Source organism: Tursiops truncatus, chromosome 17, assembly GCF_011762595.2.
Source record: "Tursiops truncatus isolate mTurTru1 chromosome 17, mTurTru1.mat.Y, whole genome shotgun sequence".
Lineage (NCBI taxonomy): Eukaryota > Metazoa > Chordata > Mammalia > Artiodactyla > Delphinidae > Tursiops > Tursiops truncatus.
This window is the reverse complement of record NC_047050.1, coordinates 57,254,600-57,281,257: the sequence shown is the minus strand read 5'-3', so window position 1 is coordinate 57,281,257 and position 26,658 is coordinate 57,254,600. Positions and strand designations below refer to the sequence as shown.

Genomic DNA, 26,658 nt, shown 5'->3' with positions numbered 1-26,658 from the left:
CATTTGGCTATCACCTGTCTTTTCGTTCAAGTCTCAGCTTGGATGCCATTTCTTCAGAGAGGCCCTCCATTGACCTCCCCCAATCTCAATCAGCCTCTCCTCTCATATCACTTGCTGCCATTTGTAGTACATTCTTGGTGGTGTTTATTAGTATAATGCCCGGCTCCCCACATAGGGGAAACAGTTCTATGAGGGCAAAGGCCATGTCAGCTTGGTTTAACCAATGCTCAGCCCATAGCCTGCATCGAAAAGTATTTTTAAATGAATGAATAAATGACGTTGGTTACTTTACCTAACGTTTACACCCGTATCTATACAACGATGGTATTAATTTGAACTTTTTAAAGGTATCATTAGAATGAAATAAGAGGACATATCTAAAGAGCCCAGTATAAGATAAGAGCCAACTAGGACAATAATCGGTGCTCCATAGATATTATTCAAGACCTGGGAGCTCTTCCATGTGACTTGGGGTAAATACTCTGCCTCTCTGTGCCTCCTCGTTTTCTTTTATTATTAGGCCACACCCTATGAAAACACTCAAAAAGCAGCAGTTTCCTCATTTTTCATTTGTACAGGTGCCTTTTATACAAGGAAGTAAAATAGAATTCAGCAATTTCAGACATATCACAACATAGTGTGAAAGCAAGATAAAGAGACGGGATTCTGTCCCATGTCGTGAATAGTGACATTGATAAGGAGTAGAAAGGTAATGCCCCCAGTTATATTACAGCTTAGGGGAAAAGTCAAGCTCTAAGGCAGTACTAGACCTCCACATTCTCTCTTACCCCTGACTTGGCTCCTGTCCGTTTTGCTTATCGTGTTTCGGAAAAAATCTGTGACTCCTTCCTTGACGCTGATTCTTGATAGGAGTTTCGTGAGTTCAGCTTTACCCACTCAGCCTCGGGATGCGTTATTGAAAGGAGGTGAACTTTTTATCACCTGTGGTTACAAACAGCTGTTATTTCAGCCCCCCCCCCCCACCCCAGTCAGGAATAATCTCTACACACATTCCTGGAATTGAACACAGCTACAGATGGGTTGGTAATCCAATGGACTGATGAATCTAAACGCATTTTCATTCATGGAGGATGGAGCTAAATGAAGAAGGATAAAACGTGCATTGAACCGTATCATGAATTTCTCAAACTTCTTCCTTTGGTTTGTTAGGAACTGCGGAGCAGCACGTCGTGGCCCGTCGAGCTTGGGGAGCTGGCAGTGCGACTGAGCTAGTCCAGGGGATCTTCACAGAAACGGCAGTCGGGGTCTTGGTCGGCTAGAGGTTCCATCTGAATGGTGGGTGAGTGCACAGGAAAGCTCTTGCTGAGGGCTTTCGCAATTTCTCTCCGAACCACCTGGCTGTCCCGGCCGGCTGCTGTTGATAAAGAAGCACAGTGAGATTGGCACTGATTTGTACACACAGGGGCGACGTCTCATCTCCAGCTTTTGTCTTTGACCTGGTGGGGTGGGGCACAGGCAGTGCGCTCAGAAGGAGCCACGATGGCTCTGACAATCAGCTACATTCACACAGTCAAGACAGGGGACATCCTAGTGCTGCAAAGCACCCTGTCACTCTGGGAACTCTTCTCGCCCACAGCCTCTCTGGAGTCTGGCGCTCCTAGGAGCTGACTATGAAAGTGGAGATAAGCCATGAAAAAGCCAAGTCAAAACTATTATTTCTTATACAGCCCTGCTCACCAGTTCCCTGGGTTCTCTGGGTTGCCACCCTTATAGCTAATCAGAATTTATATCAAGGATAGTGACAAGAGCCAGGAAGCATGTAGAGCAGCAGACCTCACTGCCATCTTTTCTCTTGTCCCCAAAGGTATCAGGAGGCTGTAAAGTTCCCTCCGTAGTAACCTGATTGTTTCGTAGATTCTTCCATTTGCAGTGAACTATTGGTGTAGTAGAGGCTGTAAATTCCCTGCAGCCCGATCCACGCTTCTCAGCAAAGCTGAGGGTATCTGAGAAAGCACAGTCCTCAGATGACTCTTCTGTTCTCTGCCTCTAAGTAACTTCATGAGTTATTTCTTAGCAGCCTAATATGTCATCCTTAGCCTGAGCTGTCTCCCGAGGCAGTGCCCATTTTCTCAGCTCTAGGATGTATCACGAACAAAATCACCTTCTACTTGAAAAAGTAGTTTTGGGGATAAACCCCAAATCCTAAGAATTATCTCACATGGTGACAGAATTTCTAACCATTCAGTAAAGGAACCACCATTAATTCTGACTAGAATATCTTTTAACTTTTTAGAACCTTAAGGATGGGACCATCTTTCTCTCTTTGGTGATAGGCAAAGCATCTTACACACCAAAGATACTCAATGAAGATTTCTTCTTAAATTCTTCCTCTTATTTAACCGATAGGACATCAGGTCAAACAGAGTTTAAGGCCTTGAAGTTTGGGTGGTTTTAGCCTTTTGTTCTACTCTGTAACCCTCTGCAGTCGGCCTCCAGGGTTGTCATAAGTATCACTGTTGCCACGACGACACTGGCAAGGGGGACGATTTTCAAAGGCCCTTGGTCACACAGAACACTTTACAGTTGTTTTGGCAGGGGCAACAGACACCAAGGGCTCCTCTACCAAAAGGAGGGAAACTACGGACTTTACAGGACAAGGACTGAATTTCGTCCAGGGTGTTTACAAAACTCACTGACCTGCAGTAACGTGAGCTGAGAGAATCACTTGGTTCATTGTTAGCGACCAGACGTGCAAGCTGTGCACAGACACCACCCCATCCACCGCTAAAATGAGCTCCTTCACACCATTGTAACTCAGGCTCTTTGGCACACCTGCCAAGAGGACAGAGTGGGAGGCTGTTGTTATCTCACTAAATACAGCTCAGTGCAATGGCCGATCGAGGACAGAAAGCCCTTAGTAAATTATTGACTTGCCCTCTCCATTTATGGTTTCTTATTTCAAATATTTACAAAGCAGATTCACCTGACTATTTCAGAGGTTTTACCGTCAATCACAGGTTCACAAAGAGTATTTGCAGATTTTACTAGGCAATCATCAACAACAGTCATCACCCTTCATTTTCAGAGTGTATGGTTTACCCAGTTATCTTTGAAATTATCTGGAAAGCAAAAGGAAGTCACATGGGATTTGGTATCAGATTATCGTGGGTTGGCGTTCTGACTACAGCTATTGTGAACCTACCCAACTCTTGGAACTTGTCTAAGCCTTAGAACATTTGTAGTAAAATAGGGATGATAAGAACAATATGTAGTTAACAGAGTCCTTTGGGGACTCTGAAAATATCTCAGAAAATATCTGTCCTTTGTAAACTCTACTGCTATACAAGTGTTCGTTATCCAACAGGTCACTTAGTGAACGGTGTTAATAGGGGATCCTAATGTTGTAATATCATCTCATTATTCAGTCTGTAGAATTTCTATTATTTTAGGTATCTTAGGGTTTAATATTAGGGCCACAGAATGTAGTAGTTTGACTTTCATCCTTGTTTCTAAAGGAACAGTGTGGGACACACCGGAAGGTGGGAAGTCTGGCAGCCAGTCGGCTATTCTTTGGGGCTGAAGGAACTGGGGTGTCTCTAGCCTCGAGATTAGAAGGCTAAGGGAAGTAGGATCACTGTTTTCAAACACTGCAAGGATTGTCACATAGAAGATGACAGGATATGAAAGTGTAAGGGCCTGAGTCAATGGTTGGTTAAAATCATAGAAGACATCGGTTTGATATAAGAATTAAAAAAAAAAATCAACTCAACTAGTACAGACGTGGTAAAGCCATTTGATGCAATGGGTAAATCCTTGTCAACTAAAGTTGATCCAGAGAGGATGCTGTAGAAGAGATTTCTAAGGATAAACACTTTTTAGCTTCCACTTCAATTGTATACATACATCACAGACACCTGGTGTGTTTGTTAAAAATAAACATGCCTTGGCGCCATTAAAATGCTCCTGAAGAAAATCTCTACGGATGAGGCCCTGAAATCTATATGCTTTTATAGTGGTTCTTGACCTTCGATGCACATTAGTGTCACCGGGGATTTTAGAAATCCTGATGATTTCTAAAATGATCAGGAAATTTAGAAATTTCTAGAATGATTTGTTGGGTTACACCCAAGACCAATTAAGTCAGATTCTCTGGGGATAAGACCCAGCATCCGTATTTGCTTAGCTCATTTGCTGATTCTAACTGAGTCAAGGTAGAGGACCATTACACTAATATTTACCAGCTACTGGGCAGCTCTACCTTGCAGTGGTTCTCAAGCTTGGCTGCATGTTGAAAAACATCAAGGCCAGCCCCTATTAAATCAAAATCTCTGGGTCTAGGGCCTGGGTATAAGTATTTTTTAAAAGCTTCCCAGATGACTGTAATGAGCAGCTAGTAGAGAACCACTTACTTAAAAGGAATGGGGAATCCTTAACTCTCCTTTTTCAGGATTTAAGAACCTTGCTCATGGGGATTTCCTCCTTGAGGCTAACTTAAAATTCACTACAGTTTGAGTTTAGTCTAGTCCCACTTCATATTTCCTGGAACTTGTCAACATGGTTTTTTACTCTGTGAGCTGCACAAAGCTCAGGGTACTAGAAACAAAGAAGTTCTTGTCTCAGATTAGCCATAGAATGTGCATGGAGTCATGGGTGAAAATGTTACATCATCATAATAATAACACCTTTATTGAGAAGCTGCATGTCAAGGTTTGTATTGAGCACTTTATTTATAGTGATTATTTTATTTAATAGTCATAAGAACTTTAAGAGCTAGTTAATGAGTGTTACAACTCCTGTTTGACTGGAGAAGAAAGTGGGAGTCAGAGAGGTTAAGAAGAATTGCTAAGGCCACATAGGTAAGTGGCATGTCAGATTCTAAGGTACGTGCTCTGGGTGTGGAGTGTCATGCAAATGCTAGACTCCATGTACCGTAACCCAAAGTTGACTATTATGCCCAACGTGTCATCTCTGGAGAGTTTCATCTGACCCTTTGAAGACCTGCTGTCATTCATCTAGGACCCTTGAGATGAAGTCATGATCCCACTACCTCTTTTTCTCTTGCCTCCTTTATCACTTGACTTTTATGGAGAATGCAAGTCCACTGTTACTTATTTTTCTCTATGAAATAATATTGACAAGCAAAAGGATATGTTCCCATTGGCCTCAATGTTTCATCACATCTTAGAAAGCTTTTTCTTTCTGGGGGAGAGCCTGCAAAAATATTAACGTATCCAGGAAAATACCCAGATTCGTTTTCAAAAAAATAATTACCCAGGCTAATAAGTATATGAAAAATCACTCATAATAAGTAAATGAAAAATCACTCAGTATTCTTCATAATTAAAGACTTGTGTATGGAATCAATAAGATAATATTCACCTATCAGATTAGAAGAGAATCAACAGTTTGACAATACCCAGTGATGGTGACGATGTGAGGAAATGAACACTCTCATATGCTGTTGGTAAGAAAGAAATTGATATGGTATCTTTGGTAGAAAGGGCAATATCTATCAAATTTGAAAATGCACATAACTTCTGAAACAGCAATACACTTCTAGGAATTATTAGATTATTATCTAGGAATATTATTATTTAGGAATAATTAGATATACAATTGCTAAAAATATAATTGCAGCATTATTTGTAATGTCTGTCAATAAGCAGGTATTGCGATACGTGCTTACAGTAGAATAGAATACTTTGTATCCATGAAAAAGAATGAGGTGTATCTATGTATGTACTAATATGGAAAGATCTCCAGTTGAAAAAAGTAAGGTGCAGAACAAAATATGTATGTAATCCTAGTTTGTGTAAAAAAGACACATGCACTATATATATACACACACACATATACACACATGTATATATGTATATTGCATGTACATATATGTGTAAATGCATAGATATTTTTGGAAAGATATATGTCAACTTATTAGTAGGTGTTACTCCTGAATAATGGGACTGAGAATTCAAAGGTAGAAAAATGGAGAGACTTCTTCTTATCATTTTATACCTTTCCATCTTTTTTTTAAAAAGTTTACCAAGTACAAGTATTATTTTATGCTAACCTAATTTGAAAACCTAATTTAAAAATTAAGCATCTTCCAGATAGGAGTTACCTGCCAGTTTCAATAATTAGTTACATTTTTGCTTAAATAAAAAAAAGATAATCATGAGGGAACGTCTGTACTGAGAGATAAAGTGGAATGTAGTCATCTCACATTGTACACACATCTGTCTTTTCTCCACCTTCAAGTCAGTAAGTTCTGTAACAGCAGTAACAGCTGCAGCTCAGTGCTTGGCCCTCAGAAAAGGAAATGGATGCATCTGTGACTTGACAAACCAAGTATTGCCCCCTTCTGAGCGAGGACATTCACTTGTTACTCAGTGATGTTTGACTCCGTTTTCTGTTTCACTGTGGTCAGTCGACATTATCACCTACCAACGATTATCATGCCCTCTGAGAACAAAACCTTTAAACGTGTACTGGGCAGTGAATGCTAAGCTAGGGAAGGGTGAGCTGTCGTGAAGGCAGCTGTACTCTGAGACTGTGTCTACCTTCGGTCAAAATGTGCTGGACAGGAAAGAGAAGCTCAGCTGACGTATGGCTATCTTTGATCATCTGAATGTTTGATAAGATGCAAATCTCTGGTTGTGATTGAATTTTCTAAGCGCCACTCCCAGTGTCCTCATGGAAGAACCCTTTCAGGGGTATGAAGAGACTAGTCCAGTGGTTCTCAAAGTACGGGCCTCTGCCCAGCAGCGGCAACGTCTTGTTAAAATTCAGATTCTCAGGCCTCGCCCCAGGCCTACTGTCTCAGGAACTGTTGGATGGGCCCAGCAGTCTGTGTTTTATCAGACCCTCCAAGTGGTTCTGATGCCACTGTCTGAGAACTGCTGGCCTAGTCTAATGAGCATTTTAGGCAAGTCCTTCATAGTAGCTATAATGCTGCCTGAGGGATAGATTTATTCAATATTTCTTAGGTATTTGCCACATATTTAGGGATAAATTTATATTTTTGCTGTATCTCCCTCACTGAATCGCTCATTCTGGTGTTTGTACGTATTGTTTTTATACTATGCCATATCATTTAACAGTTGCTGAAGAAAACAGAAGCCAGTCCTTTTTATTTATGTATTCCCATTTGAATAAAAATCATATTATTTTTCACAAAAATTTCTTGTAAGTTTACGCTTTCCCTATAATGCAAACTCACAGTGAGCATGCCTTGAGGCCATTCCCTTTTGTGATTATAAGGAAGACAAAACACAAATGCTGGGAATAATAAGAAAATCATTCCTACCTTCCATGAGTAAGATGGAGAAGTCCTTTAAGATAGTGATGGTGCTGGCCAGAACCAGGATGGAAAAGACAAGTGTGCAGATCGGGTCAGCCATTTTATAGTCTGGCTAGAAAATATGGGGATTTCAGTTAATTGAATGCAGGCCTCCCATGCGGAAAATCTGATGGTTAAAATGAGTAAACCCTCACGCTTCCTTCCCTCCCTGTCACCCATTCACCCTCCTGACACTGAACTCCAACTCAGAGGCAAGACTTCCTGAAGACTCAGTGCTTCTTCTAAGCTTTCAACTCTCAGTGACTCAAGAAAGGGAGACCATAGGACATGCTCTCCCCACAATTTAAGAAGTAAAAAGAGAGATATCCTTGAGTGCGCTCTCAAAAGGCCTGATTGAACTTCTCTCAAATTAATAGAAGTACAGAGAATGTGATGAAAATATGCACACATGTGTACAACATTCAATGACTTTTCATCCTTAATTATGATGAAAAGAAAGGATATCATGTGTTCAGAGGCTGCATATAACCAAGGTATAGCCAGAGCTTGGTCTTGGCAGAGTGGGTCACTTTACTCCTTTCCCTCTTAAATATGACGCGTACTCAAGGCAGGCATCTTTGATACAGTCCAAAGAATATGTACTGAGGCCTCACTCTCGTGCTGTCTCACCGCTGGAGCCCTTGGCCTCAGGGTAAAGCACCTGCTATTCTGCCCTTGATGAAGTTCTGTGCCACAGAAAAATTTGTGCCTCATTACTTCTAAGAAACCCGGCAAGAATAACCTTGGTAAGAGTACTCGCAAACTTCACTCACCCTACAATTTTGAACGATTTGGTCTTAAACTTAAAGCTTTTAGTGAGGATTTGCCCAATTGAATTCAGACATGTCTTTGTAATTTTTATTTACATGTTTTCATTTTCCACTAAAAATAATAGAGTCCTTGCTAACTGGGCAGTCGTGATGTGAACAGACAGAGCTATACACTCCTCTCCTCCATTACCCCCCTACCTCCGCGCTTACCCAACTCTGTTGGTTCTTGGTATTACCAAATAGAGATTTGTAGTGAATATTTGTTTGGGGTCAGAGGCCCACTCAGGATCTATTCCAAGTTTCAATTGACACCCTGACTTTTTGGAAATAAGTTACCTGTCTCCCATGGTGGGAGAGTCAGTCAGGTGCTCTACCCTCCCCAGCCAAACAGCAGATACAAGACCCAACCTATGTCAGTTGGGCTCCATTTCCCAGAAATATGAATCTTCAGCAGAGCGACAAGAACAGGAAAAAAATTAGTTGAGTCACATTCATTTCATCATGGTGCCTAGGACAGAAGTTGGATAGTTTCTGAAATCTAGATACCAAAAGTTGCTCTTTATTCTACCTTGATTTCTGTAGAGGAGTACATCCAATAAATTTCAGCCAATGAGTCTACTTTTTGCTTAAGTGAGCTACAGATCTTTTCTGTTGATTACAACCCAAGAACCCTAAGTTATTCATGGTTCCATTGCAATCCATCTTAACCGCAGAACAGAAGGAACTACTTTCTTGAAAGACGGGCAGCCCTACAGTTAAAGACATAGCTCTTAGGAATTTGGAAAGTCTAGGGTTTCAAGCTTTGAAAGTTTCTTTGTTTAAACCTTGTAAAGTAGTTTGTGTAGGCAAACCGGCTGTCCACCCTCATTTAAGTTAATAATGGAGGGTCAGCTTCTGTACCACCTAATCTATAAAATCACTAAGACAGTGAGTAAACTCAAACATACTCACCTTAAAGTAGATAATAAGTGCACTGGTTAACACACTGATGCTCTGAAATAGATCTCCAAGGGCATGTACAAAAGCAGCTCTGACACTGGCATTAGCTTGCACTTCTTTGTGATTGTGGCCAGGGTGTCTCTGGTACAAAATCACACTTAGTCTGGAAGAAAAAGCAATGTCCTTGGCCCACGAGACTAACCCTTAAAAATCTGTGCAGCACAATGGGGAGTTGACGACAGCATGTATTACCCCAAATGGCAAAGAGTTGAAACATTAATGCTTTATAGTGGACTATTTTGAACTAATTTTGAACACAAGGGTATCATGGAATGTAAAGAAGTTCACACAAGGATAGACAATGAAGGTTCACCTCAGTTTTCTTTTCCATCTAATTAATGCTACTCTGTTTCATTTTAAAACTGGAAACCATCACCTCTTAGGTAAATGCCAAGTATTTGACAATGAGGAGGGGAAATATTTATCGAGGATCTACTGAGTGTCAGACACTGAGCGAGGCTTAAAGCTGAGCGTTGGTGGGAGCTTAATTAATGTGCTGGTTTCAAATGCAAAAAAGCAGCAGAAAATAATAAAACAAAATAAGGAGTGAATTTCTTCAAAGTTGGATTTTTTAATCTTTTATTTTACTTAATTTTGTTCATTTCCATGAGAATTGGAAATTTGAATAATTCCCTAATGGCCAATGATGAGAGTACTGTGCTTATGTATATGTAGCTATTTATCAGGAGACTGAAATATATTAATGTATTATAATGTATATAAATGTTATATGTATATATAACATATTGCATAATTTAACAGCTCCAATCCAAGTCAAAGAGACTAATAGTGGGCCCTATAAATTATGTACCTGATTCTGTTTATCCACAACTTTAGGAGTAATCTCTCTTTTTTTTTTTTTTAATATATTTATTTATTTTTGGCTGTGTTGGGTCTTCGTTGCTGTGCACGGGCTTTCTTCATTGTCGTGCGCAGGCTCCTTGTTGTGGTGACTTCTCTTGTTGCAGAGCACAGGCTCTAGGCACACGGGCTTCAGTAGTTGCAGCACGCAGGCTCAGTAGTTGTGTCTCATGGGCTCTAGAGCGCAGGCTCCGTAGTTGTGGCACGCGGGCTTAGTTGCTCCACGGCATGTGGGATCTTCCTGGACCAGGGCTCGAACCCGTGTCCCCTGCATTGGCAGGCGGATTCTTAACCACTGCGCCACCAGGGAAGTCTAGGAGTAATATCTCTTATGTTTTGCCTAGAAACACTTTCTGTACATTTTGGAACAAAGGTTTAAAAAAATAATTTTTCAGTACCATGTATCCCAGTCTATTTGCAGGTAGGTGTCTGTTAAATCTCAGGCCATCATCACAAAGCGGAGAGACTGCTATCCACCAAGATGTGAACATTACCTAATTTACAGTTTTTAGATTGTCAGTGTTTGGGCAGAAATTCACCCTCAGTTAGGAGTTACCATTTAAAGTTCTTCAGACAACCTAACATGCCTAACATGCCTAGCAAACATGGCAGACCTAGAAAGCAGTTAATAGACTTTCTTTCTAGGTCTGCCGTGTATGCTCATCACACTGTTATCCATTCTTTTACTCATTTTGTATTTAAAAAGAAAACTTACTTAGGGATTCTTATATGCCAGGCGCTATTAAATGCTTGGGGCATAAAGGTGAAAACAGACGTAGTCCCTCCCCCATTGTAGCTTTAAGTATGATGGAGATGGCAGAGATTTTAGAAAGACACACATAAATGGAAAATTCTAATTATACTAAGTCTATTAAGAACTGGCGCTACAGATGGTACAACAGGGGACTCTGATTTAGTTAGACAGACAAGGCAATTGAGTTGGATTTGAAAGGTTATTACTAGAGTTAAATAGGCTAGGAAATGTTGCAGGCAGAGAAAAACTTAGCCTTAAGGCGCTGTCTGTAATCTTCATCCGAGAATCCCTTAGGCAACTTCTGTTAGAACTTTCTACCTTGATTTTGGGCTCCCAAGCAATAGATTTATTCCCAAATTATGGTTCTGATATCTCTGCGGTCAGACAATGCAGCATCTAGCAGAACTTGAAACCTGTAATCCCAGTTCTGGGAGTAAACATTTGAGTCACTCAGTATCCTTATCCATAAATAACTTCCTGCTTGCACAGGGAAGTCAATGCTTTTCAATTCCCTGGTCTTTGTAAGCATGAAAAGCAAATGCAGTATTAGGGTCGAAGTTCAAAAGCAGTTGTAGTAAAAAGAAAATTTGGATGGTATCTATTTAGAAAGTCACACTCGATCTTCAAGGTGCCAGATTTATGTGGTAGTTAACTGGGTGCATTCTTCATCTTTATGCAGCATACACACAACCTATGTGACGTATGACTCGGGAAATTATTAACATTTTTATTGTTCCTGCTGCCCTGGGGACATATAGTTCTTCTTATGCAAAGATGATGGTATTGACTCCCAGTCGGCAGGACATGTGGTCTGGCTTATTTGTCTCCTTGTAGTGATAGATTTGCATTGATCTTCCCATACTTTTTCTCCCAGGGCCAATATGAAACATATTTTCAAGTTAACTGGGTAGAAATAGTGATCTAGTCAGTGACAGCAGATCAGATACCACTCTTCTAATTGTTTAGCTTAGAGATTTTGAGCAATGGGTCCCAAACTAAGGGATGAGGACCTGAGGCAGGTACAAGCTAAGGACATGAAAGTGCCTGGAGGAACTTATTCAAAGTACACGCGCTCAGACTACCCTCTAATTCCAGGGATTCCTTTGTGCCCACTCTCAGAAAACAAAAACAAAACAACGCTGTTTAAAATGCCATTCTTCGTCACTGTCTTCTTCCATTCCTGAACCTACCTCATTGAATGTATCATGTTACATTGCAAGATAGACAGGTGATACATGGATGGTTTTCTATTGCTGCTGTAACAAATTATGACAAAGCCTTTGTGGCTTAGAACAACATAATTTATTGTCTTACAGTTCTGGAAGTCAGAAGTCTAAAATGAGTGTGCAGGACTGCATTCCTTCTGGAGACTCTAGGGGAGAATTCATTTTCTTACCTTTTCCAGCTTCTGGAGGTCACTTACATCTTCAAAGCCGGCAATGCAGCATCTTCTCTCCCCTCTGACCTCATACTTCCCTCTTATAAGGACTTTTGTGGTTACATTGGGCCTATCTGGATAATTCAGGATAGTCTCCCCTTCTCAAGATCCATCCTTAACCACATTTGCAAAGTTCCTCTTACCATGTAAGTTGACATATTCAGAGGTTTCAAGGATTAGAATGTGGACATCTTTGAGGGGCCATTATTGTGACTACCACAGATGATAGGTAGGTAGGTAGATGGATGGATGGATGGATAGATAGATAGACAGAGTTTAAAGTAACGTTGCCCAAAATCAGACTATCAAATAGGAAAGATCAAATCAATCAAAAAGGATCAAAGCCCTGGCTTCAGCTCCGCATTGTCATGAGCAATCAGATAGTTCATTTGGGAAGACCAGACCAGTATGGCAATAATCACATGTCCAGCGGGGCATGATCACATTTCCTCTAAGAATGATTTAAGGCTGCCTGGATGAGAGAATGGACCAAGAGATGGAAACTAAAGAGAGAGTTTAGCTAGCACAGCTGAAGAGTTTTCATGCAATCATAATAAGGCAAAGATAAGAGAGACTGCTTTTGAGAGAAATAAATTCCCTATTATTCTGTTAAAATATATGAAACTAATGACCACTTTATGGGGATATTGCAAAAGAGAATTCAAAAGTAGAAAGGGGGCTGAAGTAAATAAAATTTATGATCTCTTCCAACCCAGGTCTCTGGGAACTCATAATGTGTTCATGTAACAAAAAGAATAGGAGTAAGTCACATCCCACATGGAACCATCAATTTGTGTGAGAGAGCAGAGTGGCTAGAAGCTCAATTCTGGGTTTGGTGGGTCTGTTTTCAAATCCGCTCTGCACTACCTCATTGGCAGTTTATTTAACCTCACTGAGCTTCAATCTCGTAATCTGTATGGTATGAGTGTTGTGAACATTGAGCTTGATAATGTAAATAGATCAAAAGATCTCAGCGCATTCTCTGACACATAGCAAGCATTCAAAATGGTAGCTATTAGAAGCCAATGTTAAAACACACTGTAACTTAAACTGGCACAACCAGCCCTATTTTCAGTCTTAGAGCCATTTGAACACTCTGTCAGGTCTCTACCGTCCTCACAAGTGGAGGAATTAAAAACAAACAATAGCAACAACAACAAACCCACAAATCTATGTCCAGACAAGCTTCACGGGCAGTGTGTGGGGTGACTTACATAATGTTCGCTGCCACCGCACAGCTCGAAGCAATGATCATCACGGTCGCCTGGATCTGGTAATTGGAGTACAGCAGGCGTTCACATGCTACGTACACCAACACACCAGTCACCACCCAGACACATAGGATGGACAGCAGGGCACCGAGGATCTCTAGGGATTCAAAATGCACACAGACACACATACACAAAGAATTTGTGAATCACCTTAACCTCCCCAAGAGTCATAAGATATTAATGCTCCGTTCCCCCCCGCAAAAAAGAGAGGCTTCACACTAGCTCACCCGGTGATTCGCAAAGCAAACGTGTGGATGGATTTTAGCACTAAGATGAGACACTTTAATGTTGTATTCATAAAACACCAGTGTCTGAGTTCATTATGCTCCATATTACTAAGTAATTTTCAGCAAATTTTTACAGCATATTAATGGCTGCCTACCCTTGCTGTTTTCCTGAGGGATTTTAATTTAAACAGGTGCTAAAATGATTGAAACTTATTAGGAGATGAAATAATGGGACACAGAGTAAAACGTGTTTAGAAACTCTTAATTTTGCCATAAAACACTTACAACTTGCCAGCACTGTAAAATAGTAAAAAGGGAATCCTTCAGAGACTTAATGAAAATGAGCTTCATATGCCAACCCAACATATTATAAACACAGAGGCAAACTCCAAGGTATATCAACACTCTAAATGCATTTTACAAGCAAGAGTAAGGAAAAGAAGTGTCAGAATGGAGACATTTACATGAACATTTAAAGATAAGATAGTGTTCAGGCTTCCCTCTAAGTGAAGTATGTTTGCTCACTTAGACGTTCCTTACACCTCACCTTGATCTTTCACTCAACCTTGTATATAGCTTCTAAAAGCCTACAAGGCTCTAGAAATATTCTGTGAGTCAGTGGTCGGGCACATTTCATAATTCCGACCTTCCCCCTTTTAAAGCAGAGCAATGTAACATATTATTTCCCAGACTTCAGTCATTTACATACACTTTCATGATTGTAACCATATTCACATGACCCCTGTCTCATTGGCCACTTAACACTATTTTTTTTTTCTATTGAGGTGTGGTTGATGTGCAATGTTATGTAAATTTCAGGTGTATGAGATAGTGATTCAAACTTTTTAAAGGTTATATTCCATTTATAGTTATTATAAAATATTGGCTAGATTCCCTGTGTTGTACAATATATCCTTGTAGCTTATTTATTTTATATATAATAGCTTGTAGCTCTTAATCCCCTACCCCATCATGCCCCTCCCCACTTCCCTCTCCCCACTGGTAACCACTAGTTTGTTCTCTACATCTGTGAGTCTGCTTCTGTTTTGTTGTATTTACTAGTTTGTTGTAATTTTTAGATTCCACATATAAGTGATATCACAGAGTATTTGTCTTTCTCTGTCTGACTTATTTCACTCAGCATAATGCCCTCCAAGTCCATCCGTGTTGTTGCAAATGGCAAAATTTCATTCTCGTTATGGCTGCGTAGGATTCCATTGTACGTGTGTGTATACGTATGTATATATGTGTATATATATACTACATCTTTATCCCCTCAGCTGTTGGTGGGAAGTTAGGTTTCTTCCCTATCTTGGAAATTGTAAATAATGTTGCTGTGAACATTGGGGTGCGTGTATTACCATTATCTTTACATAAACTCACAGTTTGTACTTAGCTTCTTCCTCAACAAAGTTATCCATGAAGTTACATGCTTGATGTAAACAAACATTTGCGCTAGTTGATTTTCACCTGTATGTCTATGGAGGTGCTGCCTGATATGGTAGCCATCGATCACATGTGGCTATTTAAATTTAAAATAGGTAAAATTAAAAATCCAGTTCTTCAGTAGAACTAGCCACATCTAAAGTGCTCCATGACCACATTGTATTATCTATTATACAATATTTTCCTTGAAGCAGAAAGCCCTGTTGAACAGCCCTGGTCTTCTACAGTGTCAGTGCTCACGGACTTCCATCACCAGGATGAGAAAGTTCAAGCAGCAATCTAAATTCTGAGTCTTCCCTGTGTTTACAAAGCAGCTTTGACCAATGGTATCATAAAGGGTAAAATACATGTAAAAATGTATGCAGATAAATGATGGGTACTCAGCCAAAGGTACATGTTTTCCAAGCGTAGCCCTATTCAGGGACTGAAAAGCATCTTAAATCACATTGCCACCAAGTCTTTTTTTTTGATGTTTATTGCCTCACCCCTCCCTCCCTCCCTCCCCCCCTCTCTCTCAGTGTTAAAGGAAAGGCAATCCAAAACACCTGAGTTGATAAGTTGTTTGACATGAAATTAGAACTTCCTATCATTCTAAACTTGAAAAACCGCAATCCACAATTGTCAGCCTACAAGCTGTGGTCTCTGTCTATTGGCACCTTTCGGTGAAGGCTGGCCGTGTTAGCATGTTGCCGACAGCTCTGCCCTCAGATCTCCTCCACATTGATTTTCTCAACTGGTGTGAAAATATGGAATTGTAACTCTTTGTACACATGATTTGTACATTCAGCCAGTAGCTCCTCCAGCTGATATAAGGAATAATACAGAGGAGGAGCAGTGGAGTGACAGTGTGTGTCGGAGAGCCGGGTGGATTGTAAAAATGAGCCAAAGTAAGAGCTTCCCAGGTAGTAAACCCTCATCATACCCGGGCCCATTCCTAGACAAGAGCAAGCTATCACTCGCCAAAGAACCAGATCTAAGAAAGAGGAAAAATAAACTTTCATTTCCTCTTCTTCCTCCTCCTCCTCCTTTTCTTGTCGTTGATGGCTGATTGAACAAGATATCCAGCTGAGCCATTCACTGAATGGCTAAATGCTGTGTGAGCAGGAACATCCATATTCTATCCCCAACCCCCCTATAAGAAGTTCTTCAATCTCTCCAACTCTCTTGGGCTCTCTTTGCTTTACTTTGCAAAATGGTAGACGCTTCACCCCACCCTCTCTCCCAGATGCCGAGTCATTTAATGAATAGTATCGTGGCTGTTACCGCACACTGAGATTCTTGGACTGGGGTGGTTGCTAAAGTGATGTATGTGTTCCTGTTGTCCCATTGGAGTAGAGGTAGCGCCGTTAATCTGGCTGTTAGCGGAATTAGCTTTGAGAACACACATTACCACGTACACATCTGTTTCACTCTGTGAATCAGAGATGTGCCTCTAAGGGATTTTCAAACAAGGCTTTGCACTGTCCCTTCCGTTTTTATCCTCGGTTTGACTCTGCAGCATTACTCTGTGTCAGTGCTCAGTTGATGAACTGTACCTGCTCGGTGCCATCCAAATGTTAGCCGCTTGGAGGGGGGTTTCGATGACAACCCCAAGGAGAAGAGACTGAGCAGGAAACTGGTCAGGTCAGTTAAGAGATGGGCAGCGTCTGTGATGACAGCAAGACTCCCAGCAATGTGTCCACCTGGGGGATGCAGAATAGGATATGGGGTTAGGGCCCCAGAGTGCAACTAGATCATATACATACTAACTGTAGCTGGTGAAAATGCCACAGACTCCCAGAACTGAAGACGAGAAGGGGTCTTAACTTTGATTTAATCCACCTCTTTTCCCCAGTTTGACAAGTAAAGAAACCAAGATCCAGAGAGTGGGTAGGATTTGAACATGTAGAAGTGAATTGCACAAGAGAGGCCATTCCTGGGATAAAATGTGGGGAACATTTGAAGAACATCCCAGTTAGACTGGGGCATGAGGATTCAAAAGAAATATAAAAAGAGGAGGCAGGAGAGGTGCAGGCCAGATTGAAAGGGTCTCCAGACTGAGGACCTGGACTTTGGTCTGTAAACCAAATGACACAATCTGGCCCCCTGATGTGCTGTTATTTGACTTGTAATTTTACCACAGTCTTTACCACTTCCTTCTGCTCCGCTAATTTACGTTATCCACCTGGTTTTGAGATTGCTGTTCTGAATAGTGGGGAGGAGTAAGAAGAAAGGGCAGGTACCTTCCAATGAGATTCTTTTTTAAAAATCTCTATTTTACATTGGAGTAGAGTTGATTTACAACGTTGCATTAGCTTCAGGTGTACAGCTAAGTGATTTAATTGTACATATACATCTATCTGTTCTTTTTCAGATTCTTTTTCCATATAGGTTATTGCAGAATACTGAGTAGCATTCCCTGTGTTATACAGTAGGCCCTGGTTAATTATCTATTTTATATATAGTAGTGTGTATATGTTATATATAGTAGTGTGTATATGTTAACCCCATACTCCTAATTTATCCCACCCCGTTTCCCTTTGGTAACCATAAATTTATTTTCTATGTCTGTGAGTCTGTTTCTGTTGAGTAAATAAGTTCATTTGTACCATTTTTTTAGATTCCACGTATAAGCGATATCATATGATATTTGTCTTTCTCTGTCTGACTGACTTCACTTAGTATGATCATCTTGAATGCACCAACAGTCCGATACAGCACAGGAAGAGAACCCAAGCCATAGGACACCTGCCTTGTTTTTCTCTCCATTTGGTGTGTTCCCTGTATTTCTGTCTAGTTCTCCTTTGTGAAAAGACCTCCAGCCTCTAAAATAGAAGTCAAAAGGACCACCTTATCTTTTCCTTCTCGAACAGGGCTGTTGTTTGAGTGCAATAACCTTTATTGTTGTTACTACATCTTCCCAGCAAAGAGCTTCCGCTGACTGATTAGTCCTCCCAGAAGCTGTTTATTGCCTTGTGTGCAAACAAAGTGACAGAGACTGTCAGTCATCAGCCCCTCCATCATCAGACTCACCTTGTCTCAACTAATGATTTAAAAAAATTGCATATAAGGTTCATAATTGCAATAAGCCCCAGAGATCGCCGGCTCTAGCTATAGTTAATATCTGGTTTGTGAAAGTTTAATGGTCTGAAGCAAAGTAGTCCTCAGGCTTGTTACTGAGCTGTCAGGGCAAAAGTCAGAATGATTCATTAACTAAAAAGCAATATTTTGCTAACAAATCAGCTGTCCTTCCAATTATCCTCTCATGTTGCTCTGTCTGCCAAACTTGGTCCTGATAATAAAGCGGTATTAATAATGCATTATTTCTTGCCCAGGGAATGACTGCACGCAGATAAGCAGCTTGCCGCAATCTTAGCAGTGAATGGTGGTGATGAATGCTGGTATGCTGGGCTAAAATTGTAGCTTAAGTCAAGGGAATGAAGTCTTACAGGGGTTCTTCCACAGGCTCAGCTGAGTCAGGAGGGAACTGGGAAAGAAAAAGGGCTTGCTTTGGAAGCAGCCTGGTTATATGGAGACCCGGGAACTGAGAAGCATTCTGCAACCATCCAAGCTGCTTATAAGAACATCCAAAAAACTGTGGGGAATCGTGCTGACTCCTGTGGAGTAAACTGTTCGTACGAGGCAGTCTGTGACTGAATGTGCATTTGCTTCTGAAAGCATGGGGTATTATCGACAGTTAATTCAATCATCCAGCCAGGATGTATTGAGACCTTACTGTGCACATCCCAGGGATAGGGTATACAAAAATAAACAAAGTTAAACGAAGCACAGTTCCTCTCTTCAGTGATCCCCTTGTCTAACACTCACTGTATAGAAAACAGGCATCATGGGCTAGGGGATCAGAAAGCCACTCTCACTGGGAGCCCTGAAGAACTTTCCACAGGAGGGAGGGGTAAGAATTAGCTAGAAAGGAAGAGTTTCTCAGAAAGAGATAAGAGCAAGAACAAAAACAGAGAGAAGTAAAAGAACGGGGCACCTTTGTGGAAAAGTAGGAGGTGCGGCGTGTTGGAGAAATAACGGGAAATGAGACTGGAAAGGTGGCTTGGGGACCCTTGTGTACGGTGTCACACGTAATGCTAAAGGATTTGAATGTTATCCTGTGGGACAAAGGGATCTTTTTGTGATTTTTGAGGCAAGGTTGTGACATGTTCAGATCTGTATTTAGGCTTTTCCTTCTAAGAATACAGATTTCTTGTCCTATTGCTGACCTAAGAACTCAAAATCTTTCCAGGTAAGGCCGATATGTACTAACTCCTGGACTGCATTCAAGCCCCTCCACCTGAAAGGCCCTTCTCATCTCCCTCTTAGTCACCTCTTCATTCCTACTCATCCTTCAAGGCTTTGCTCAGATCCCATATCCTGCAGGAGGGCCTCCCAGATTCCCAAAAGTCATCTGAGAATACTACCTGCTTTCTCTGACATGGTCAAAAATGGTTTTAGGAAGGAGGTGAGTTGTGGGTTGGGGTCTTGAATGATGGGTAGGGTTTTGATGACTATGGAGAATGAGAGAGTTTTCCATGTAAATCAAAAGGCGTAAGCAAAAGTTACAGAGACCTTAAGGTGCAATGATTATTTTGCATAGAATGAATAAATAGCTGAAACAGAAGAAGTTCATATAGGGAAGTAGTAAAAGAAAAAGATTGATAGTCAGTTTGGCAGGCAAATGGTGGAATAACTTGAAAGCCAAAGTAAGATTTTTCATTTTGTGCAGGATGCCAGAATTTTCCAATATATTGATCTCTCTTCACTTGGTGCAGCTGAGTAGGGCCTGCCACAGAGAGGGCCCCTGAACCAGCCTCTTTCTGCTACAAGAATACTTGTCAGTTTGCCACTGTACTCAGTAACATTTCCTATGCTTGACGTGGTGGGGAAAAGGTTGTGAAGGACTGAGATGGCAAAGGTGAGCCACTGAAGAATTTTGAAAACAGAATTAGCATGATGAGGGCAATATTTTAGGAAAATTAGCTCAACATCAATACAGCTCCAATTCCAAGTGATTTTCTGTCAGTATCCACTTAATTCCTTTACTGACAACATCACTTTCTTCTGACCCTAAAGCCAGATTTGAACTCATAGACTAATTATTAGGAATGAGAAGGAAAGGAGGAGATTGATTTGCTCACTCCAAGTGCATAGCTTCCCACGTCCCCTCTACGAATTCTAGAAACAAATTGACAGGGCGTACAGAAAGGTACAAGGAGAAAACTGAGTTTTGTGGATGGGAGGCCATCTCATTTCAGAATATTAATTAGATATCAGCTGGGGAGAATATGCATCTATTCTCGGCATCCACATGATTTCCGGGAAAAGCAAGAGAAGACAGTTGTGCAGAAAACAAGCCAGTTTATACATCCTGCTGAGCTGTGTTTGCATGGGGTTGTGCCAGTACTTTATTTGGAAGGCTATGAATGTCCAGAACATCAGCTTTTCAAATCATGTTTCAAATGGATTATGTTTTGTAGATTTTCCGTTTTGTTGATCTCTTACGTGAGCAATTGAAAATTGTCCATAGTCTCGTGACTTTCAATGATAAAAAAGAATGCCCCGGGCTTCCCTGGTGGCGCAGTGGTTGAGAGTCCACCCGCCAATGCAGGGGACACGGGTTCGTGCCCCGGTCCAGGAAGATCCCACATGCCGCGGAGCGGCTGGGCCCGTGAGCCATGGCCGCTGAGCCTGCGCGTCCGGAGCCTGTGCTCCGCAACGGGAGAGGCCCCAACAGTGAGAGGCCCACATACCGCAAAAAAAAAAAAAAAAAAAAGAAAAAAAAGAAAGAATGCCCCTCTAATATACATATCAATGGATTTCCAGAGGGAGTTTTCCAGATTGGAGCTGCTAGAAGTAAATTCTTTGCAGCTCTATCAAGCTATTAAGTCATTCATTCAAAAGACTCACCCTGCCTCTAGAAATTGTGTGGTATCAATTTTTTAAAAAAATTTTAACTGGAAGGTTATTTACCAACTCTGGATTCATCTTGGACCGGATTGGGTCTAAGCTCTCTTCCAGTTTTCAAAAGCTATGAAAGTATACGTGTATAGGTCAGAAGACTCCATAACTTGAAGAAGCTAATTCTAATTGCTTGCTATTATAGTGCTAAAGAAGAAACAAAGCTTAACAGATTCTCTCCTCCACTCTCAGATTATTATTAATTTAGCACTCTTTGGGGGTAATAAAGAGAAAATGAAGCCAAAATAGTGGTAACAGAGTGTAACAAGTTATAGTGGTAAGAGTGGTAGTAGCCTATGGTACTATATAGGTAGCTTATAGGGTTCTTGTTAATTTTTTGGTAAAAAGAATTATAAATAAGATACCACAGCATACCAAAACCTTTAGATTAAGTTTATAGCTGTACATAGCTTTATTATTAATAAAAAGAAAGGATACAAATATGTTAAATAAGGATATAACTTAAGATATTAAAATATGCAATAAGACTACAACTCTGAGAAAAGAAAGAGGAAGTAAAAATATTTTTAAAGCCAAAATTATGAATTAGAAAACAGAAGGAAAATCAATAATATATTCAATAAAAAATATATATCAATAAAATAAAGTTTTATCAAGGAAAATAAGTAAAAATATACAAACAATATTAAAATGAGAAAGGAGCTGGAATAAATAAGAGAATACCAATATAAGACTATCATGTTCCATTGTATGATAATAAATTTGACAATTTCAGTGAGATGAATGACTTGGGAGATTTATAAATAACCAAAATTTACTCAAGAAGTAGAAATTTTGAGTATGTCCATGAATGAGGAAGAAGCTAAAATATATGAAAAAATTATCTCCAAGAATGTCTCTGAATTCAGACAATTTATCAGGGAGTTCTTAAAAAGAAAGAATAATTACAATGTCATATAAACTGTTTCAGCTTTTTTATAGAGTTGGCCAAAAAGTTCCTTCTGGATTTTCCTTAACATCTTATGGAAAAAACCCGAATGAACTTTTGGCCAACCCAGTATATAAAAAGGAAATTATTAAAACTAAACTTTTCACTTTAATATGCATAAGTCAGATTCAAAAACCGAGAAAAATAGCTCCAAAACAGAAAACTGTAGTTAAATTTCAATGATCAAAAAAATTACAACGATTTTTCAATGTAAAAATCCTAACAAAAATATTAGTGACTCAGATTGAGCCATGCCTTGAAAGAATGGTCCACCAAGGTCTAGTCACCATAGTGAGAGCCTAAGAACATGAGCTCTGGAATTCAGACTGCCTGCTCACTGATAGGATGTTGTTAAAGTCGAGTACTTTAGTCTTTGTGCTTCAGGTTTATGGTCTATAAAGTGCAATTCGTAATAGGACCTACCTCTCAGGAATTTCATCAGGATTAAGTAAGGTGATACGTAGAAAGCACTCATCACAGTTCCCAGCACGTAGTAAGCATTAAACAAATACTAGCTGTTGTCATCCTAGTACCAGAAATGCATCATGATCTCTTAATGTAATACACATCAACAATGGGTAAAAAAGTTTTAAAACAGAATGAATTTAAAAGATAAGGTTTTTGATAAAAGTCAACACTCATCCTTGATTATCCATTAACCATTAAAAAACCAGGACAAGGAGAATACTTCATTAACATAATAAAAATACTTAACCCCTCAGGAAACATTTCACTTAACAGCTAAATAGTTGAACATATGATTTGATTTAGCATATTATTTAACATGATAAAAATATGAAACATACAGAAGAGACCTAACTATTGAAAGCAAGGAGAAATATAATTTTTTTGAACAAGAGAGGATTATCTCCTAGGAGGAGAGATGAAAGAGGAACAAGGAAAATTAACTTGAGATACATTTAGAATGACAGTAGTTCAAACACACTGTTGAGTACAAAATGAATATACAAAATGAAAACTTTCCAAAATCCAAAAAGTAACCATTTAGAAAGCAGGACATGAGAAAAGGAAGACCCCACTCACCTCTGGAAAGAATAAACCAAACACACAAACTAACTATAAATAACTCTAGCAAGAAGTAGGTTGTCCTTGTGTTAAAACAAGCAAACTAAAAACATAAAACCTTAACTTGATGAGAGATGTAGAATATCTGGATCAATGGAGAAACATTCTGTATTCCTGGAGGGAAAAACTGAGTATTTTAAGAAGATTTGTGTTCCCAAATTAATTTATATACCAATAAAATCAAAATTAGATTTTGGAGGAAACTGAACAAAATTATTCTCATGTTTAATTAGAGTAATAAACAGGAATGAACAGCCTTTACCTTTTTTCTGTTAAGCAAAGGATAATGAGAAAAGAACAACAGATATTATAACATGTAAATCTACATTAAATATGTTACTACTGACAGAGATCAGCAGCATAGATAAAACACCTTAGAACCTAACTCTATTATTTATAAAAATTTGATAAATGATAAAAGTCATATGGAGAAAAATCAATGGAGGAAATAATTATTCCATAAATGATGTGTAAATCTTTGTTAGCTCTTTAGAAAGAGAATTTTCAATGCTAAGAGCATAGATAATTTCACATTGATTTAAAATTAATGCAAAAAATTGAACAACAAAATGATATTTATCTTCTCAGTAGATAGGAAAGGCTTACTAAGCACTAAAATAGTGAAAGAGTCATAAAAGAAATCAGCTCAAAATGAAATGTTTGATACAATTAGCTCTATAAAATTTGAAACTTCTCTAAATCAAACCAAAAATTAAAAACTAAAAAGTAAACAACAAACTAGAATAGTACTTATAACAGACATAACAAAAGTTTAATAACTATATAAAGGGCTCCCACAGGGCTTCCCTGGTGGCACAGTGGTTGAGAGTCCGCCTGCCGATGCAGGGGACACGGGTTCGTGCCCCGGTCCAGGAAGATCCCACATGCCGCGGAGCGGCTGGGCCCGTGAGCCATGGCCGCTGAGCCTGCACGTCCGGAGCCTGTGCTCCGCAACGGGAGAGGCCACAACAGTGAGAGGCCCACATACCGCAAAAAAAAAAAAAAAAAAAAAAAAAAAAAGTGCTCCCAGAGATCAATATAAAGGATTACAAATTATCTGAAAAAACAAGTGAGCCACAGATATTAAGAGGCAAATAGGAAATGCATTAACAAAAGGAAATACAGATCATTAATAAACATGCAAATAATATTAATAGTAACAAAGGATGCATATTAAAATAATGCATGTTCATCTATACATTAGCAAAGATTTTTGAAAGATTAAAATAAGTTCTGGGAAAGATTTGGAGAGAGAATCATTCTCACGTAGAGCTGGCAGACATAGGAATTGTTTCAAGCTTTCTGGATAGCAGTTTGGCAATGTGCATAAAGAAGTAATAAAAATATTCATGTCCTTCAACTAGTTATTTCCACTTTTAGGAATCTCTTTGAAGGAATTATCCAGAAAAGCAAGCAGAGTTTTATTCCAGATTTTTCATTGCAGCATTGTCCATAAGCAGGAAAAAACTCCCTAAGTTTCTAACAATAGAGAGATGGTTATGTAAATCACAGTAGAGCATATTATAGAATATTGTTCAGGCATAGAAATGTTTTTGAAAGAGTATTTGATGGCATGGCCAAAAGCATTGTGTGCTCTCAGTTATGTTAAAAAAAATTGTGAGCTATGAATAGAAAATATACCGTAGAAAAAAACTTCAATGTTATTGAAGATTATCACTCAAAAGTAGGATTGTGATTAATTTTATTTTGTTTCCTTCTGCTTTCCAACTTATCTCAAATGAGCATATTGTTACTTTATATTTACATAAAATATTCAGTCTTTTTTTAAAAGAACTTAGGCAACTCTTCTGTAATGATGCAGGGTTTTGTTTGCTTGTTTAATCAGAGAAGTCTTGAGAAATACTCACCGATGACCTCTGCAATCATGAAAACTAAGCATGTTCCTGAAGCAGCACAGAGTTTCCACTTGGCATAGACTTGCTCCTTTGCCCTGTTCTCTGTGGCCTTGGAGTTGCTGTGGCAGTGATACATGGCTCCTGACTCTGGCTCCTCTGGCTTCTCTCCAGGATGTTGATCTTTATTCAAGGGTTTCTGCTGGAGTTCCATGCTGAGGATGAGTTTGACAGAAGCAAGAAGTGAACATGGTTGCAAATAAACCTCTCACTGACAGCCCAACCCATTATCAGAACTGCTATGAGGACATTTGCTGACTAGCTAGGAACTTATAATTCATGGCTCCTTCTACAAGAAATATCAAATGTAAGGAACCAAGCGAGAACTTTCCTTCTGAATTCTCAACTACAAAGAGTTTTGCTTTTATTTAGGCAAGCTCTTATTCAGTCTATACTACCAGTGATTAAAAGAAAGTAAAGGAAAAGGAGAAAGGAAGCAGATACATTTTGGTGCCTTTCCTTCACAGTCACTTCACTTTGAAAACATTTTGGGCACTGCTATAAATTTTAAAAGGGGCAGTAATGAGGTTATTACTATTAGCGAGTAATGTGCGTATGAGCCAGCCTGGTGATTCAGACACTCACTATTGCATGGCAACACTCTCCCTTTCTTCTGCACAGCAACATTGTTAATAGATCATAGCACTTTTTCCTGCTGATTCCATATGAACCCTCAGAAACCTTCTTAACACAGCTTTGCAGAAATCTCTACCAATCTATCAAAGTTGTAATGAGAGTTAAACCTACTTATACTTCCCAAAGCAGGCAGTGCCTATCAGTTCTATTCAAATATAAAGCATTTATAGAAATATAGAGCCATTTGTAGAAATATAGAATTTCACAAATGCAAAGATTGTAGATAACATTTAGTCCAACCCACAGTTTCTTACCTGAAGTAATTAAGGTTCAGAGAGGTTTGCCTGAGGTCAAACAGCCAGGAAATGGGAGAGCTGGGACTCCAAGCCTAGTGTTTTTTCCACTATGCCCACACTGCCTCTCTACCTGAACATCGGTACACCTAAAACCAATTTTTACTGATGCCATGATCTTGAACTAATTAGATTTGTATTTTTTAATAAACTTATTAGAAGACATTAATAAGATTCTTAGGAGTTAGAACTTTACATTCATGACTCTGAAAGGTATAAAAATGGAAATAAATTATTTTCCTCCATTGAAGAGTTACTTTGTCTTATCACCATCCACAAAAAGATCTGATGGTTTTGGCTTAAGTGATGATTAGTATTACAATTCTAATTATCCTTATATTTGGGGGGTTTCCTGAATAAAATAACATACATATTCATTATAGAAAACCTGGAATTACAGAAAGGCACAAAGCAGAGGAGAAAAAATCAGTAATAAATTACCACCAAGAGACAACTATTATTGATAGTTTTTTGTTTAGCTTTGTAATAAATAAATACTGTTTTTACTTAGAGTCCATATTAATTCGGATGTTTTTGATAGCAAGTACAGAAAACAAAGCTCATGCTAGGTAAATTAACAAATGGGAATTATTGGTTCTGCACCTGAAAACATCTAGAAGTATTAGGCTTCAGCCTGATTTATCAAAGCTCCAGATCCATTACTCTGCAGTTCTCAACTACTCTTCAACCTCAGGCTGGTTTTCCTCATGTAGTGGAATAGTTGCCCAAGATAATCAGGACTGTGTACTTGTTTTTTCTTATACAGCAAGAA

General features: G+C 39.4%; 1 protein-coding gene across 1 annotated transcript; it reads right to left on the bottom strand.

Moving 5' to 3' along the window:
• Window positions 1-997: 997 nt before the first annotated feature.
• Window positions 998-25,090, bottom strand: SLC30A8 (solute carrier family 30 member 8). Its single transcript, XM_019931933.2, has 7 exons — window positions 24,913-25,090; window positions 16,602-16,748; window positions 13,337-13,490; window positions 9,022-9,172; window positions 7,268-7,373; window positions 2,659-2,793; window positions 998-1,375 (listed from the first exon to the last, which is right to left on the bottom strand). Exons 1-7 carry the CDS (start codon window positions 25,034-25,036, stop codon window positions 1,230-1,232), a joined length of 963 nt encoding a protein of 320 aa, XP_019787492.2. The 5' UTR covers window positions 25,037-25,090; the 3' UTR covers window positions 998-1,229.
• Window positions 25,091-26,658: the final 1,568 nt, after the last annotated feature.